The 18,165-nt window shown below is 38.5% G+C and overlaps 2 protein-coding genes across 3 annotated transcripts; one reads left to right on the top strand and one right to left on the bottom strand.

The window, feature by feature from the left end:
* Positions 1–155: 155 nt before the first annotated feature.
* mastl (microtubule associated serine/threonine kinase-like) lies at positions 156–7,877 on the bottom strand. Its single transcript, XM_053342434.1, has 12 exons — positions 7,627–7,877; positions 7,388–7,525; positions 6,693–6,832; positions 6,226–6,314; positions 6,012–6,118; positions 5,762–5,921; positions 5,476–5,624; positions 3,958–5,034; positions 2,656–2,797; positions 1,588–1,701; positions 1,379–1,480; positions 156–564 (listed from the first exon to the last, which is right to left on the bottom strand). The coding sequence occupies exons 1-12, from the start codon at positions 7,792–7,794 to the stop codon at positions 407–409; spliced, it is 2,544 nt and encodes an 847-aa protein (XP_053198409.1). The 5' UTR covers positions 7,795–7,877; the 3' UTR covers positions 156–406.
* A 1,279-nt stretch (positions 7,878–9,156) lies between these two features.
* LOC128382045 (ATP-dependent zinc metalloprotease YME1L1-like) lies at positions 9,157–17,699 on the top strand. 2 transcript variants are annotated; one of them, XM_053342025.1, is made up of 18 exons: positions 9,157–9,371; positions 9,925–10,044; positions 11,214–11,382; positions 11,535–11,636; positions 11,727–11,836; positions 12,213–12,363; positions 12,505–12,588; positions 13,053–13,226; positions 13,316–13,468; positions 13,587–13,719; positions 13,839–13,901; positions 14,056–14,168; positions 14,632–14,787; positions 14,940–15,091; positions 15,214–15,340; positions 15,620–15,693; positions 16,552–16,638; positions 16,741–17,699. In XM_053342025.1, the coding sequence occupies exons 1-18, from the start codon at positions 9,336–9,338 to the stop codon at positions 16,879–16,881; spliced, it is 2,145 nt and encodes a 714-aa protein (XP_053198000.1). In that variant the 5' UTR covers positions 9,157–9,335; the 3' UTR covers positions 16,882–17,699. The 2 variants fall into 2 exon arrangements, with proteins under 2 accessions (XP_053198000.1, XP_053197999.1); XM_053342024.1 differs by having other exon boundaries at positions 12,505–12,612.
* The last annotated feature ends 466 nt before the right edge of the window (positions 17,700–18,165 follow it).

The following is an 18,165-nucleotide window of genomic DNA, read 5'->3' as shown; positions in this document are numbered from 1 at the left end:
ATAAAGTAAAGTAGCAAAGAAGTATTTTGCTAATAAAAGAACCAAATATAAGACCTTTAATCGTTGAAAACATGTTAATACTTATTATTAAGACTTAAAATCTCTTTAGAAACTGTCTGCATACTCTACAAACTGAGCATTTAACATTTAACAGATCAAGCCATTTTCTGTGATTGCACGTGTAAAATGTTTTTTTGTGATCCTAAATTATTTAAGACTTCATTACAGTGTGGAAATAAGTCTGATTTTTTTTCAGTGTTTCATAATGAAAATAAGAGATTCATGAACTTTCTCACTTTAACAGCCAAATATGTCCTGAGTGTTGCTTTTAATAAAGCTCTTCCAAAGTGAAATTGTCTCGCTGTATATATAAAACACACACACACACATCTCTCATATATCTGCACTATAGGCTGAAGCCAGACACGGCGATGTGCTGAGCATTGTTTCTCGCCTCAAAGTACGAGGTGTCGGTTTCGTCCTCTGGCTGAGGAATGAAAGGCATCGACTGGTTCTGCAGGTTGTCCCAGTCCAGGCCCTCAAACAGCGGGTGGCACTTCAACGCTGGTGGATAATATATTCACACAAGTTTGGACAAATTAGTAGACTGTTCTTCACATTTTCAACAATTAGGTTTACTCACAATGTTTAATTACTGGGCGGTATGACCAAAAATGTATATGATGGTATTTTTCAAAATAAAAGCGGTTTCACAGTATATGACGGTGCTTTTTTTTTTCATGCATAATCAGCTGTTCACAACATCTACTGGTTAAGAGAGGAACTACTACTCTACTGCAGTAGATTGACTCAGGATGGACTATTTTACTGTCATGATGAGTGAATATTAGTAATATCAAAGCTTCCAACATTCCCGATTTTCCCGTATTTTAGACTCATCTCCCGCGGCTCTCCCGTTTTGTCTTTCCGCCCGGGAATCTCCCGTAATTTACAGCCCCAACTTTGTTTGTTAATAATAATAAGAAGAAGAGCACAATAACAAAAGGTTTTATTTTGAAAGCTTAGACAGGAAGCCAGCGCAGCTCTGTTAGTTTGACAGAAGCTGAAACACATGGCGAAATGTTTTAACTGTAAATAAAAGTGCAGAGTTTCCAGCCTGCGTTAGAGGATGCTGAGTTTACTGACTAATTATTAAAAACCAGGATGTGTTGCGTGAACTATCGTCATGGTAACTCGCTCGGTAGGCAAACATCTTCTGCTGTTTGTTGAGCAGCAAGAAACGCAACACTGAAAAGGGTCCTACTACTACTACTACTACTACTACTACTACTACTACTACTACTACTACTACTACTACTACTACTAATAATAATAATAATAATAATAATAATAATAATAATAGTTAAGTAGTCCTTACCCTTTAAACCCGCCCGTTTCATCTTGTCCATCGTCAGCAGAATTTCAATGGCGTTCCTTGAATTATCAGACAGTTCCTCCTCTTCCTCAGGCCAGGGGATATCTAAAAAAATGTGATGGTGATGCGTCATTAACATCATCAACATTTCATGGTGAAGGTGTGGATGGATGGATGGATGGATGGTGACACTGTACCAAACCAAAACTCACCTCTGTTGAGGATATTCTGGAAGACCAGCTGAGGCGTCTTGTCGTTGAACGGTGGCACACCTGTGAGGAACTCGAAAAGACACACACCTAGCGCCCACCAATCCACCATGCAGTCTGGACAGGAGGGAGGGAGGGAGGGAGCAAAGAAAAGTCAGCGTTTTATTTTGGCAGCGGGCCTCGACACACACCGCTTCCTGTTAGAGAGTGTGCACTGATTTGCTTTGCGGTGATGACTAAGCAAGAAGCAGGGACTAAGTTGGATTAAAATACAGGATGAAGGGTTTCACATTCTTCACTTTTCATTCACAACAGCTAAAGATAATGATTAGGAATAATACTTTGATGGGATATTAACACTATTTGGCTAGTTTGATTATTTCCAATTCAAATGTTACATTAATCACATGTGAATCTTGATATTTGTTTCAAAAATGGCAGGAAGTATTGCCCTCAGCTGATAACCATTGAATAAGTAATAGCATTAAATGAAATCAATGGGTTATTATTAGGTGACATTTTCCATGTGAGTTGCTAAATGTCAAAAATAAAGTCACAACATTTTGGCTACGTGTCAAAGATTACCCCCAAACCTGAGCAGAAAAAAAATCATTTTCTGTCCATTTAAAAGCATTTTACCCTCAATAACTCAAAAATGGGGTTAGCTCCATGTTAGAAGACCTAAATGCCACCTCTTCTCCCTTTTCTTTTTTTCCCCCTCTTTCAACCTTTATAATCACACCACTTAAACCGCCGTCCCCCTTAACTCCTAATCAGGCCCACAGTTTGTTCACCAGTTTGAGGGGTAGGAACAGAAACAGTGGGGGAGAAAAGGGGGAAAATGGAGGGAAGAATCAGCTCATTTCCTCTAGTATTAGCAGGCTGGGTCAACATGCGAGCTCGCTTGCAAAATCAGCGATATCGTTACGAACTTACCACACTGAGCACTTCCTGAAACTCAAAGAGAACGTCTGTCACAAGAGCTACAGTGTCAAGTATCCCATATCAATACCAAAAACACAGGAGAAGAAAAAGGAGACAGTGTGTGGCTCTGAAGTGTTCCTCTCTTACCGTGTGGTTTTCCCAAAAGAAGCTCCGGAGCTAAATAGTCAGGGGTTCCTAAAATGGGAGCACCCTCAACAGGCAGTGCACCTCTGCGGACACTCTTTGGGGTCCTGAAAGGGGTGTGAGAGGTCGACATGGGCTGGGGAGTCTGATGGAGGAGGAAACAAAAAGGAAGTGTGAGGAAAAAAATGGCTCAAAGACACATCAATGTTCTGTTTATATGGGAGCAATTTTTTTATATTACTTACTGATTCATCAATAAATCATAAATGGAATCAGAAGTGAATACAACAATTTCCTTAAGCCCAAGATGACTGATTTAAATGTCTTATTTCGTCAAAAAGTCGAAAGAACTTTTTTCTAAAAAAGACTTAAACAATCAATCATCGACATTTTGCTCTTATGTGACTGATGAGGAACTTTTTTTATTTTGTATTTTTACTTTAATAAAACTTTAAACTTAAAAAACTTTTTAAAAAATTTTGCACTAATGAAGCTGAATCGACACAACTGTTTTCAAAAACTAGTTTGACCACTTTAGGTTTAAAATTATGCATATTTATATATTGTATATGTATATATATTTTTATTATTTTTTATTTCCAGCCTTATCATCCTCATGTGAATGATGAGCAGGCACCTTGCATGGCGGCCTCTTCCATCAGCATATAAACGTGTGTGTGTGTGTGTGTGTGTGTGTGTGTGTGTGTGTGTGTGTGTGTGTGTGTGAACTGGTGAATGTGACTTGTAGTGTTAAATTGCTTTGAGTGGTCAGAAGACTAGAGCGGCTGTATAAGTGCAGTCCATTTACCATCCAACCACACAAAAATCAATGCCTGATGCAGTCTGACTACTTTGAAGGAGAAAACTATAACAGCTGATCATCCTAGAAGTTTTATCTTCTTATCCATTTTATTCATCTGTTTCTTTTGACTTTTAATCTTTTTAACCTCCTTTTTTCTTATTTGTAATAACCCTTTTCTCTTATTTTACTTATTTAATTATTTTATCTATTTATTTATTTATTTTTAACACTCTTATTCTCTCTTGCGTCCATTGGTCTCAATTTTTGTCTTTTAATGTGTTCTTTGTTTTTATTCCTTTTCTTCATGTTGTCACTTGTTCTGTCTTATTATCTGTAAAGCAGTTTGAACTACACTAGACTGTATGAAAAGGTGCTACATATAAAGTTTGATTGATTGATTGATTGATTGATTGATTGATTGATTGATAATGCAAAACCATTTTAACTCTCAACTCTGACTCTTTTTAAGAAAAGCAGATGAAATTCAAACAGTGACTCTGTACCTGACAGAGAGAGCTGTTGGAGTTGGATCTTTTCTGCACTGGTGTTGCGCTACCGGACGCACAGTGATAAGAGGCTGTCGCGGACACATCCATAGACTCCAGAGACCCGATGCTCAAACGCGACACCCCCGACATGCTGGAGCGGTTGATGGAGCTGCAGTAGCTTCGGAAAGCCACGACGTTCCTTGGCTTGAGGAAGGAGGGGGACTGTGACATGCTGCAGGACAGATCGGAGCGCTGGTGGAGAAAGGGAGACTTGGATTCACCTCTCCAGCCAAAATGACTGAGTTTGGGCGTTCCCGTGGTAACGACAGCGAGACTCTGTGGCAGTGATTCAGTCATGGAGGAGTCTCTGTTCTCCTCTTGCTCCTCTGATGAATCTAAATGTCTGTTTCTGGAACACCTGCTTGGCTTGAGAGACGCGAGGCTGTCGATAGTGAGAGACGTTTCATGTACGGACTCATCGGAGTCCAGGCTCAAGCTCCTACAGATGTCGGCGTTCCCGGAGAGCGGGGACGTGAAACTTGAATTTGACAAGTCTTTGGCTCCATTTTCAAACACGTCTTCTGTCGGCTCCTCCAGTTCACAAAACAGACTCTTGGCCACAGCGATGGGACTGGAGCGCTTTGGACCGTGGTCTTGATCTGACCCCATTCCCTCAGCGGAGGCGATGAAGTCACCCATTTGGATGTTGTTAAATATTCCAGTCAGGCCCGTGTGAAACCTTGCAGTCTCCTCTGGAATCTCATAGCATCTTTTATAGTCTGCAGTGCTCTTCTTGGCTTGGAGGTCTGATGTCTCTGGACTTTTTTCCAACTCTGAAAACGTTCTTTTCAAAGATGAGGGAGGTGCAATTTGTTCATCATCTCTCACCGACAGACAAAAATCATCCGGAGGTGTGGAAACAGTTTGAGGCTTCTTCTCTGTAAGACGGTCTGGAGTTGACTTTTTTGACGGACTGCTGCCGGTCTTAGAGAACCCAAAGGTGCCTGGTTTTGTTGGCACGCGGTCCTGTCCGGACACTTTGGAGTCAGAGTGTCCTCTCATCCTCTGTTCATTAGCATGTTCATTTTCTTTCTGAAGAACAGAGAAAAATAGGAGAATTATTGTCCACACTAGTGTTTCATAAAGTGGTAGCAGCAGCTGATTTTAACACAATAAATAAGGCGAGACTCTACTTTGAAACTTTAAATCTTATTCTTATAAAGTGTAATTTTTTGTTCATGATTTCTGTGCTCGGCGAGAACAATTTTTATTTTTTCTGTGTTTAAAATAATTTAAAACTACTGAAGGAAAGCTGTGTTGTAGGTTTTTTTGAAGCAAATTATTAAAATGCAAAACATATCTCTGGCTAAACATTTTCACTAACATTACAAAACTGTGATGCTGTATTACATATGACAATAAATATTGGATCAGAACTTCTGTACTAGCAAATATTTTATATTAAATGACTTAAATTAAGATTGAGGGGTAAATGGTTGATGGAGATATAGTTGTAGGTTTACAGTCACTGACCTCCTCACACTCCCACAGTGGACTGATGCCACCTTCAGTGTCGGTGGTGCTGCCTGCGCTCATCGTCTCAAACCTCTTCCTGGTCTTCAGCAGTGTGGTAGTCAGATTTTTAGGCAGGTTATGTGGACTAAACACACTGTTGTTCGGTCCTATGGAGATAATGCAGATCAATTAAAAACGCTGAATGTATTTGACACATATATTTTTTTAAAAAGATAGAAAAAATGTCCACCAGAAGAAGAAGAAATACCAACAGGATAGCTCTTGAATATCTACTGTGACGTACCCGTTTTCCAAGCGTGGCGAGCCGCAGAGTGCACCTGATCTTTTCTCGTCATCATGGGAGAACCAAGCGAGCTGTTCTTCTGTTTAGTTCTGCCACAGGACATGGGGCTGGACATAGCTGAAGTGCTGCAGTGACGTTTGCCTTCTCCTGCAGGTGTATTCTGTGTTTGATATAATAGAGGAAAACGTCAGGCAAAGCAAAATTATGGGTGCAAACTGAATGTCATGATAAATAAGGCAAATTCACTCACAAATCCAAGGGAGGTGATTAAAGAGAGGACTTGACCCGGGGTACGGAAGTAATCCTTTTTAGGTTTTGCCAAGGATGGAGTAGTAAGGATATCCATAAGACTCAGTTCTGATAGAAGCCACAGAGATAAAAATAAATAAATAAATACAGATATTACTGAGATTATTGGTGGTTATGATCACACATTGCTGGTTTGTTAAGCCGATGGGACTTACCTCTATCAAGCTTGACTTTGGAGAGACCGAAATCTGTTAATTTAATGTGACCTTCGTTGGATACCAGCATGTTGTCAGGTTTCAAGTCCCTGAAAAAAAAAAGGAAAAAAAAAAGGTGAAAGTCAGATAAATTACACAGATTCTCTTTAAGGGAGTTGCATTATTCATTATACTGGAAATACTTGTTCCCACTCTTTACTGATCATGTCTAAATGGAAAAACTGGTTTTAATTACCATATTCTTTGTAAAGGGCAAGCAGCAACTTGGAAATGTAACCTTTCAGTCCTTATGAAGAATTTAAGTGTATTTTGTGCTTAAATGACTTGTCTATACTTTTAAACTACACTTTTGTTAACTTGAAAAAGAGATCTTAATACCAACTGGACTGATTATATAAATGATTCTATACTTTATAATAATACTAAATATCACACAAACACCTCAAATTAATTTAACCTCATAATACCTGTGGATTATACCATGACGGTGTAGATAGTCTAAAGCCAGTGCCACCTCGGAGATAAATTTGACAGCCATATCTTGGTCAAAATATCCATAAATGTGAAGGAGAGACTTCACATCTCCGCCGTTGAGGTACTCCATCACCTGTAAGAAACACAAAAATAAAGATTTAAGATAAGATGTTCCTTTATTAGTCCCACGATGGGGAAATTACCATTATTACAGCAGAAAAGTGTGCAGTAAAAATAGAAGAGCATCAATAAAAATATATATATATATATATATATATTGCAAAATAATAGCAATAGTAACATTATGTACAAGAGTAATCTTGGTGTTAAGCGATAATATACATGAGTTTAATATTGCACATATTGTACATTTTACATATTTAGGCACAGCTATAAAAATAAGATAAGATAAGATATTCCTTTATTAGTCCCACAATGCATTGCTACAGCAGCAAGTGGACAGCAAAATAGAATATAAGAGCAGCAATAAGAAAATAATAAAGGACAACAAATAATAAGTAAGTACAAAAACAATAAGAACAACAATAGTAAAAATATGTAATAAAGATAATCGTGACATTATTTACAAAAGTAATATTGGTATTGAGTGGTAATATACCAGAGGTGATATTCTTAAATAATGTGTTATTGCAAATGTGCTTTTTAGTAAGGGGTTATTTTGTGTTACCAGAAAGATCTTGGATGCTGTCTGAAGGGAGTAAAACAGGTGAACCACGAAGGGACTTTTGCTCAAAGCCAGCGCGTCTCTCTCTGCCTTCATTTGTCCCGTCATGTTTTTATCCACCATCTCTGCTTTCTTCATCACCTGGAGAAACAATACAAAAAAAGGAGAAAGAGAGGCGTTTTAAACTGAGTTAGAGTCTCAGTCGATGTTTTAAATGTTTGTAAGAGATCAAATTTACTCACTTTGATGGCGTATAATCGGGCATTGCACTTCTTCCGAGCGAGGTAAACCTTCCCAAAAGCTCCGCGGCTGATCGGCTTCAAAACGATAAAATCCTCGATTGAAGGCGCTTTAGGGACTTCCACACATTTATCATCCGTGCTGGGTTTGTGCTTTTCTTCTGCGTCCATGTTGCCACTGTTTTTCAAAAGAGGAATTAAGCTGTATCAGGTCAGAAACAGACGAGTAGACTCCTGCATGACAGAAAAAAACAATCTGCAGTTTGTTTTGAAAATTTGAATCTACTGCTCTTAGGCGGGGTCCTCTGCTTTGACCTTACGTTTTAGGTGTAAACGCAACTGCCTGTACGCAAAGCAAAGATGCGCTCTTGATATGTGCTGATATGCTTTTAATTAATTTTTTTTTTAAATGTAAGACTGTCAAATATATCACCATTAATTTAAATTAAAATCCTAATGTACTTTATAGTCATATTTGTTTTATTTTTAATCTGGAGCAGGCATGGTAGACACCATGGTAGACACGTAATTCAATTGTGTAATAACTTAAAGCGCATATTTTAAAATGAGGCATGCATTATTCATTTTAAATGTTTGCTTTAAACAAGTCTAAACTAGTTAAATATGAATTTAAATACGTTGGGTTTGAATTCTACGGGTGACGTACAGTTTAAACGGTAACGGTGTTTCGCTTTAAACAGTGACCGTGTTAACAGGTGACTGTTTCGGACGAAAACATCTCGTGTTGTCGTGGTGACGGCAGTTGGGAAATGATTATAATATCTTTATATTATGTATAATGTCTATCGAAGCCCATTTCCGCCAAAAATACTCTGTAAGTCAATATAATGACAAACTATTGCAAAATAATGACTTAGTATAATCATATTTGAGATACTAAGTCATTATTTTTAGATAGTATCTCATTATTTAAGACATTTTCTCATTAGAATGACTTTTTTTTTCATCACATTAGTCGAAATGGGCTCCCATAATATAATAATTAGAAACCATCTCAAAATAATGACTTTTCTCATTTTTTTCCTAAATACTAAGTCATTATTTTGAGATACTAAGTCAATAGTTTTAGATACAAGTCAATATATTTAGATACGAAGTCAATAGTTTTAGATAATAAGTCATTATTGTGAGGCACTAAATCATTATTTTGCGAGACTAAGTCAATATTTTGAGAAACAAAGTTATTACTTTGAGATATTATACAGCTTTTTTTAAGAGGACCGCTACATGACAATTAACACGATCACCAGTTAAGCCGAAACACCGGCAGTGATTCCATATTGCGTCATTTTGTAGTGCACATCATAGACATTTTTTTATTTTTTATATAGATACATTTTTTTATTGTTGTATAGGAAATATTACAAAGAGACAATAAAACAACACAAACACATAGTCGTTAATCTGTAACATAACAGCCGGGGGGGGGGCACATCATAGACATATGTCTAGTCCTCATGAATGTGACGTCATTTTGTAGTCCTCGCGACTGTGACCTCGGATATCGGAGAATCCATTTGCTGCTGTTAGCTAAGCTGCTGGAAAGTTGTGTAACGAGGAAAAACACAAAAAGGACACCGGTCGGGGGGGACGACAGGCGTATTCACGTTATAGTAGAGGGTCCGTCCTCAAACATTCACCCTCCAACATCTTTCCATTTCTTCTTTCTTTTTTAAATATTCACTGCAGACATGTTTTCACTGACGACGTCGTTTCAGCCACAGCAGGTAAGCCGACACTAGCTAGCTAAAATGAATGCTTATCTCCCACGTAATTTATCATTGTTACAACGTAACTGAATTTATCAGCGTCGCCTAGGAACGACTTGTTAATTACATTCATAGCAATAAAACAGCTGTCTGTGTTTGGGGGTGTTAGTTATATGTCAATGACAAGCAGTGCCCGGCTAATGTTAGCGTTAACCAATGTTACATCGCTTCATAATCAGCCCATGCCGACGTCACATTGTCGTGGTGGAGCTATTTTGAAGCGTGGTACGTGCACTTTCTCTTATAAGTGAATTATTTGACATGTGAGGGAATAGCAACGGGTTGAAATGAGTTTGTAGGGCAGTAATCTTCAAAGAGTTGAGGTTACACAACTCTCATTCATCTGACATACGTGGGCCATACTGCTCTGTGTTTCTACACTGGTGTCAATAACAGTGACATAACAGTGCTGCTCCTAGAGACGATCCAGCTAAGCCCTTGACTCGTGTGTTGTGTTTATGCCATCATATTTAAAAGACTTTATGTTTTCTCCTGTGTCTCCCCCTTCCAGATGATAGTGCCCCTCAGCCAGCTCATCAATGCCCTCCACTCTCTGAAGAGCACAGCCACCGCCTCAGTCCAGACTCTGCACAAAGACTTCACTCCAGAGCACAGTTCATTTCTAAAAGAGGTGAGACTGACAGCATGAACACATGATACACTTAAAGGAGTTGATTTACATTATAGCACAATAATCTTAATTAATATATTATGATTAGAGTCAGACCGGCATATATGTTGTCTGGTATGCACTGACTCCAGTTTTATATGTGTGTAGCGATAACAGACAACACAAGGATATCACACCCACACATGCAAAAAAGAAGAGAAAAAAACAAAACACAAAATAACTGAAAACCAAAATCCTCCACCCTCACCACCCACTCCCACCCTCTGCACAGATTTTGTTTTAATTATTTTGGTTATATTTGATCTCTTTTCTTAATTCAAGTTTAATATATATTTTTGTTGTATGCGATTTATTATTTGTAGTCATTTATAATTATTAAATTCCCAGTGAAGATTACTGTTTAAGTCATTTTACACAATATAGTTAAACTCTAAAATATCCTGCCTCCATTAGATATATTTGTGTTTGATACCCACATTGCAAAAAAATGTGCTTTTTATGCACATATTCTGATATATCGCTATCTGATTTTTTTTTTTATTCCCCTAATGTGTCCCCAGTGTCGGCCAGGCCCTGATAATGATAACAAGCAGTGCACTTTCATCTAAACTTGGATGTCTGTTGCATACAGATAATCAGAGCTGCAACAGTTTATCGAAGAGTTGCCAACTGTCAACATATATAACCAATAATTCAAACAATTATTAGTTGCAGCTCTGTGCATAATTAATACATTTTAGTGTGTTACCAAATACCAAACAGAACATAAGTAAAAACAGTACTGATATTGTAAATAACAAATCTTTTGCCACAACAATCTTTTTGTCTTCCACGTATGATTAAATGCATCAGGATAGACAAATGTGTTGAAGCAAGAATATGAAATAGACCTTGTTAAATAACCCAGACAAAGGATGCAGGTATGTTATGTCAAATCTTGAAGCCCACCAGTAACTGTCCAGTTTGCTCTCCTCATTTATACCTATCCCAAACTATGTGAGGCAGAGATGTGCAGTATGTCTGTTTCTATTTCTGATAGAGTGAGATCATGTCTAATAAAGTCCTATAAAGAGCAGTTGTAGACCACTTGTATGTTATTATTCCCATAAGAATTATTATATAAAAGAATGAAAGCGTATATATCTACCTGTGCTGTCCTTTCCCAATAGCCCAGTGTGAGCCTGCGGGACCTGGGCCTGTCAGATATCCGGGTCAGTCAGCTGGATGAGCTTGTCAGCAGGTTACTGCCAACACTTGGACCAGAACAACCTCCCGCCGTTCCTTCGACATGGAAGACGAGTCACCTTTCCACAAACAGCTTCTTTCACAACAAGCATGGTGAGCAGCTCGGACAACAGAGCTGAGAAAAAGACAGTTTAAAGAAAATAGCCCAGTCACTTACATTATTAAAAGCTGCTCTTCTTTCTTCTTTTACACATTTTGTCCACATGTTAGAAGTGAATTTGATGTACAATTTGTCTGTCTCACAGGGTTTTCTCACAGAAGGACGGGAGTTTTTGGCTCTCAAATATTCCATAGACAATACCACAGTCCTGTAAAAGACGTTTGCTCACAGCTTCAATTCTTGCCTGGTAAGAAACTGACTTTCTATATGTGTAAAAGGCTTGAAATTTAGGGTCATGTTTCATTTTTGTTTAATATTCCATGTGATGTCTTTGTAGTGTGGGTCCAAAGCCGAGGTTTCAAGACACTCAGAACAAAGGCCAGGCGAACGGGGACCGGATATGATGGTCCGGTGGAGTCCGAGACATACACACCAAACTTCATGAAGGTCAGTGTCAGCAGTTTTTAAACATTATCTCTAATGGAATGAGTAGTGTGTCTGCTGTACTGCTTTTAAGTAGACAGGCAGGCTTTTTTTATCTGGTAATTGAAATATTGGTTTATAGTCTGTTCCTTTCTTGAACTATAGACTCAAGCTGAATTTCATTGGCACTACACACAAGTATATAAAAGGTGGACATGCCCAGTCAGGAATAGTAGAAGTTTATTTTCTCTGAGGTTCAAGTCCATATTATACTAATTTTTGTGTTTTGAGACATTGTTTGGAGCACATTTTGTCTTTCAAAAATCAAATAGTATGAAAAAGTAGCAAAGCTGGCACAAGTTTGAAGTTTACCAACCAACTTTCTCCGTTTCCCCCACAGGGGTTGCTCCTGAGGGAAAAGGGACCTGAGGCTCAGTCACTGGACCAACTGACGAAAAACAAAAACCTTCCAGAAAACCAGCAGGAGGCTTTCAAGACAGGTTTCACTGAGGGATTCATGAGATCCCAGGCCTTCACTCAGAGAACACAAGGCACGCGGCTCACTTACTTCTATCATCTAGATGATAATTGTTAAAGAAAAGGACCCTCATCAAATCAAAGGAGTGTAACACTTCCACCGTGCTGAGTTGAATTCATGACTAACTTTTCTTGTCTCTAATCTGTTTTGACAGACTCCTTGAGGAGAACCAGGTTGATCCTGTTGGTCCTCCTCCTTGTCGGTATTTACGGTCTGTCGAGAACCCCGTTTCTCTCGGGTAAAGGCTCCTTTTCTGATGCTGGTTTGTTTCAGTTTCATTCTTTCCTACAAATGCCAAAACAACCCACAGCCTACATGCACAACACAAATACAACAGGGCTCGTTAGTGTTTCCAAGTTCTTAATTGGTGCAGCTTAAATAGTAGGTGATTAACTGACAGTATAGCTTATAAGACATGATATGTCTCATGTTGTGCATGTAGAGTTTGGCTGATTATTCTGCTGCTTAGTACAACTGAGCACTAATATTTGAACATCTGTATCAACTCTTTATGTTTTCAAGCCTGTGTGCTGGAACCATTTGAATAGTTGGAAGTGATAATTGTGGATAAGAAGCATATATTTGGATCTCCCTATGTACATGTGTGTCGCAGTAAGCATAAACAGGACTAATCAACCGTTGTATTCTGTGAAATGGGATGTTTTTTTTGTGCTGAACTGATTGTTTTCTGGGATTTCACAGTGAGGTTCCGCACCACATCTGGACTAGACTCAGCAGTGGACCCCATCCAGATGAAGAATGTGACATTTGATAACGTCAAAGGAGTGGAGGAGGCAAAAAATGAATTACTAGAAGTCGTAGATTTTCTCAAGAACCCCCAGAAGTTTACCGTTCTGGGTGGAAAGCTTCCTAAAGGTACTACAGTAGTATTTATCAAATTGTTTTCTGTTTTATTGAACTAGCTTAACAAAGTACCCTCTGTAACAAACCTGTCATCCTCTCAGGGGTCCTCCTTGTTGGTCCACCGGGCACAGGAAAGACTCTGTTAGCACGAGCCGTGGCTGGGGAGGCTGATGTGCCTTTCTACTACGCCTCCGGATCAGAGTTTGATGAGATGTTTGTGGGTGTGGGTGCAAGCCGCATCAGGAATCTCTTCAGTAAGTTTGCCATGTCAAAGAATCTCCAAACTTCCCTCATTGTTTTATTGCAGTGAAGTGTAACCAGCTCAGGATGCATCCACACAACAATAATCTTCGCCTTATTTCTGGTTTGCAGAAGAGGCAAAAGCTAACGCCCCCTGTGTGATCTTCATTGATGAGTTGGACAGTGTTGGTGGAAAGAGAATTGAGTCTCCTATGCATCCTTACTCCAGACAAACCATCAACCAGCTGCTGGCTGAAATGGATGGGTCAGTTTTCTTAAAACACCATCACCACTTTAAATATGATTCAATTTTAAACAGCTCTGTATCAATCAAGAATCTTGTAGTCTATCTCCTTACTTTTCTAATCTTTTGGTATTTTACAGGTTTAAACCAAATGAGGGCGTCATCGTCATTGGTGCTACAAACTTTGCAGAGGCTTTGGATAAGTATGTTTACATTTCAGAAGTTACTAAAAATTGTGTCACCTTTTCTCCATTCAATTTTTATTCAGCATTTTGGGTTTTGGAGCAGTATTTTTTTTTTCACCAACAAGTGAATGCAATGAATATTAAATACTACTACGCTGTTACTACTTTTCAGTGCTCTGATCAGACCCGGGAGGTTTGACATGCAGGTGACGGTCCCTCGTCCAGATGTGAAAGGACGCACAGAAATTCTCAACTTGTACCTCTCCAAAATTAAAGTGGACACTGGTAAGCGCTCAAAAGTTTAAATAATTAATTTTAACAACATTTTTAACTTTCATTCTTGTGTGTCGATTGTGTTTTCCCGCCTATTTCTGGTGTTTGTGCCAAGCTGCCCCCCTACTCTGGACAAGAGAGCAAATAAACACATTTCCCCAAAAATGTTGAACTATTCCTTTAGTTTTATGTAATGGTCAAGGGTGCTACAGTAAGGCACTTCCCAATAAAGTGTCCTCAATGAAAGTACAAAGCAGATCTTTATAATTTATTTATTTAACTATTTTATTAAAATTGCACACTCGTGATATAGTTAGAAAATCCTGCACATTTTCCAGAAACGGCAGCTCTCTTTTATCAGTTGAAGCCTGAGGAAATACCTTTGTTCTCCTTTTATGTAAAGGACACTGTTGTCTCTTGACCACTGATCACCTTTATAAAGAAGGCATTTTCTATTGTGTTTGTTCTCCTACAGCCGTAGAAGCTGAGATTATTGCCCGGGGCACAGTTGGCTTCTCTGGGGCTGAGCTTGAGAACCTGGTCAACCAGGCAGCCTTGAAGGCGGCTGTGGACGAGAAAGAGATGGTCACAATGAAGGACCTGGAGTTTGCCAAGGACAAGATCCTCATGGGTGAATATACACAGCGCTCAGATCTGCTCTGCAGCACTCACGTAACATCTAATGAGACAGATCATCTAGCTACAGTTCAGTTAACAGACAGGGAAAATGACAATGGGAGCTAAGTTTTAATCACAATCCTTCTATTTTGTCCTTTCTTGCAGGCCCTGAGAGGAAGAGTGTTGAAATTGACAAGAAGAATAAGACCATCACAGCCTACCATGAGTCCGGCCATGCTATTGTTGCTTTTTACACCAAAGATGCAATGCCTATCAATAAGGCCACCATCATGCCTAGAGGACCAACTCTTGGCCATGTGAGTATTTGCTGTTGCTTTGTGGTATATCTCACACTCCTACCAGTACTGTCTTTGTCTCTTTTTGTAACCAGGCCCTTAAACTTAAACTCATCAGCACTCTCCTCGCCTCTTTCCTCCAGGTGTCCATGCTCCCCGAGAATGACCGCTGGAGTGAGACACGAGCCCAACTGCTGGCTCAGATGGATGTCAGTATGGGCGGTAGAGTAGCAGAAGAGCTCATCTTCGGAGATGACCACATCACCACAGGTGTGACGTAAAGACAACAGAGGACTGAAACATGGCCATAACAGATTTAGCTATTGTGTGGTTTTAAAAGGTTTTTTTACACATAAGTGTTCTGGGGATACAAACGTAATTTCCATTCCTTTCATTGTACAGTAACAAAGTCTTTATCCTTGTTTGCAGTTATATTTATTCATTACTTTTCTACAGACTGTAGTATACTGAATATGTTGATAATATGAACTTCATGCTTTGGTTTCTTGTTTTAAACCAGTTTTAATCTTCTTGTAATGTTCATTTTAGGAGCATCCAGTGACTTTGATGGCGCAACCAGAATAGCAAAAATGATGGTGACCAGATTCGGCATGAGTGATAAGGTAAACTTTTAATTTATGTGGCTGTAGACAGAACATTTTGTTCTTAACACTCGCATAGAAGAAAAAAGTTTTGCCCTAAACTGTGCTGTTCTTGAGCTTGAGCTTACTGTATGCGTTGCTGTAGGGGTCTTTCTTATGAGTTTATGAAGACAGACACTTTCAGACTCAACTTACTGCACCTTTGTTTACATTTACATTATATAAAACAAAACATTTGCACAAAACCAAGTGTAAAATGTACATTTAAATGTTTCTACTGTACATGGAAATTTCTTATTCTGAGCAATTGAGCACATTCTTATCAATGTAGAGTACTTTTCACATTTGTTTTTAATTATGAGCCTTGTAAGTGTAAGGTCTTGATGGTTTTTATTACAACCAAAAGAAAACAGGTCTTTGTCATTCTTTGTACCGTACTTGCAGTGTACTTGCAGACTAAATTGTCCTTAGCTAATATATTAAGAAAGTTTCAGAAACATGAAGTAAAGCAATTATAAAACCACACACAAGTACACAAAATGATAAAAGCCTTTAAAAAATACCAGCAAAGGTGAACATGAGGTGGTGCAGTGAGTTTGCAGCAAGGTATTTTACGGTTGTGGAAGTGACTGATGCAGAAGGGAGATATTGCACGTAAAGTTCATTAACTGATTCATTGTTTAGTTGGAAGGAAAACCTGTAATCCTATACCATTATTAGACATACAATAATTCATTGTCCTCAAGACAATGACACACATATACCCAATGGCCGCCCATTGTGGTTCTCGCTAATTATAATCAGCTAATATATGAAAAGCTCTATTGTTAATTCGACCTGAGGATATGACAGTTTTTTTGCCCCCCCCCCCCCCCGCAGCTCGGTGTCATGACCTACGGAGATGTTACCAAGCAGAGCCCTGAGACACAAGCTGCCATCGAACAAGAAGTCAGGGCTTTACTAAAGGTGAGCTTTAAGATTTACAGATACATTTAGACATGTTTAAAACTTCTCCTGCTTTTCTTTGTTTTTAAACTAATGATTCACCAATCTTTCTCTTCCATCCAGGACTCATATGAGCGTGCTAGAGGTATCCTGAAGACCTACAGTAATGAGCACAAGAAGCTCGCTGATGCACTGCTGACATATGAAACTCTGGATGCCAAGGAGATCCAGACAGTGCTCGAGGGAAAATCACTGGACCACTAGATACCTCAGGAGACATTTTAGACTCTTATATCATGTACATATATATATGAAGCTGTGCAATCGAGCACAGGCCTTTTGGAGGCCTTGTATTTCATTTGTTTGTATCCCTCTTATTAATATGAAGATGACACTGAAATTGTGTTTCACCCCTTATATACAATTTTTATTTTTAAATTTTTCAGACGTTCAGTTTCACAGCAATTTTTTTTAGAGCACTTCAAAGTTTAATTGGATATCTATAATAATAAAAACTTTCCCTCCACAAATTTGTGTACTGCAGTTCACAAAGATTGTTCTTTACTATCAAGACAAATGACTTCTGTAGTAGTTTCATACATCAGAGTCATATTGGGTTTCTTAGCAAGATTATATACGGCAAATTAATTCAACAGACATCAAAGGTTAAGATGACTGATGAGTTTGTTTATTTGTCTTGTTTGTCATTGACGTATTTCACCTAAAATTGTACACCATAGTACCTTAAAGTACCTCAATCTAGAATGTACCATTTGGTTGTAGCAAGGTACAGGTGATGATAACTGTGTTGAAAACGTAGTCATTTACTCTACATGATGTATTTAAGTTGCATCGACCATCTATTTTGTTTTGTTCTTATTTATTTAAGTGCCCAAAGGTATGTCCTCTTTTTCTTGAATTAGTGATAGGCCCTCATGTCCTATTCTATGCTCACCTGTAACAGACAAATAAGGGGAAATGTGTATATACTGTGAGCGTGTTTAAGGATTGATTTTTGTGCTTCTGTTTGTCCCTTTGTACAATGGTCATCTTGAAGCTCAAATAAAGGTTACTCTTACTCATGAATATGTGGTCATATGAATGATGTAAGTCCAATATTCAGTGTCATGTTAGTCCTGTTAGATTAGTCTTAATTGGTCAACTCCTGAATAAAATATTTGGCTCTTACAATGACCTGCTGAATGCTCCACAAAGTTCACCAGCTACTTCCTGATTTTGTGGTGCAGGGTAGGTAACAGTGGTTTCAGCAGAGCTTTTTTTGTTAAAATCAGCTGCTTGCTGGAAACAAGTTTTACAAGAGTGATGATAGATCACAAATCATAAAATGATGACAGTAAAATTAAATAAAAGTCAAAAAGAGGCTAAAATGTTAAGAAAAGTGAGGGGAACCACAAAGTTTAGTGATAATTCTCTGAGGGTTTGTCACTTCGATTAACACCTTTCTTTTTTTTGTTGCTATTTTTCATATAAAAATGTTGGTTCGAACAGATTTATCATCATTCAAATGACTATTGTAGGCATAAATCA

This window comes from Scomber japonicus, chromosome 21 (assembly GCF_027409825.1).
Source record: "Scomber japonicus isolate fScoJap1 chromosome 21, fScoJap1.pri, whole genome shotgun sequence".
NCBI lineage: Eukaryota > Metazoa > Chordata > Actinopteri > Scombriformes > Scombridae > Scomber > Scomber japonicus.
Note: the sequence above shows the minus strand (reverse complement) of the source record. Positions and strands in the feature narration are given on the sequence as shown.

Coding starts and splice junctions, on each gene's coding strand:
- mastl (XM_053342434.1), bottom strand. CDS start 7,794: ATGGACGCAGAAGAAAAGCACAAACCCAGCACGGATGATAAATGTGTG. Junction 7,526..7,626: donor CCCGATTATACGCCATCAAA/GTGAGTAAATTT, acceptor TTGTTTCTCCAG/GTGATGAAGAAAGCAGAGAT. Junction 6,833..7,387: donor CAGCATCCAAGATCTTTCTG/GTAACACAAAAT, acceptor TGTTTCTTACAG/GTGATGGAGTACCTCAACGG.
- LOC128382045 (XM_053342024.1), top strand. CDS start 9,336: ATGTTTTCACTGACGACGTCGTTTCAGCCACAGCAG. Junction 11,383..11,534: donor CTTCTTTCACAACAAGCATG/GTGAGCAGCTCG, acceptor TCTGTCTCACAG/GGTTTTCTCACAGAAGGACG. Junction 14,169..14,631: donor CAAAATTAAAGTGGACACTG/GTAAGCGCTCAA, acceptor GTTCTCCTACAG/CCGTAGAAGCTGAGATTATT.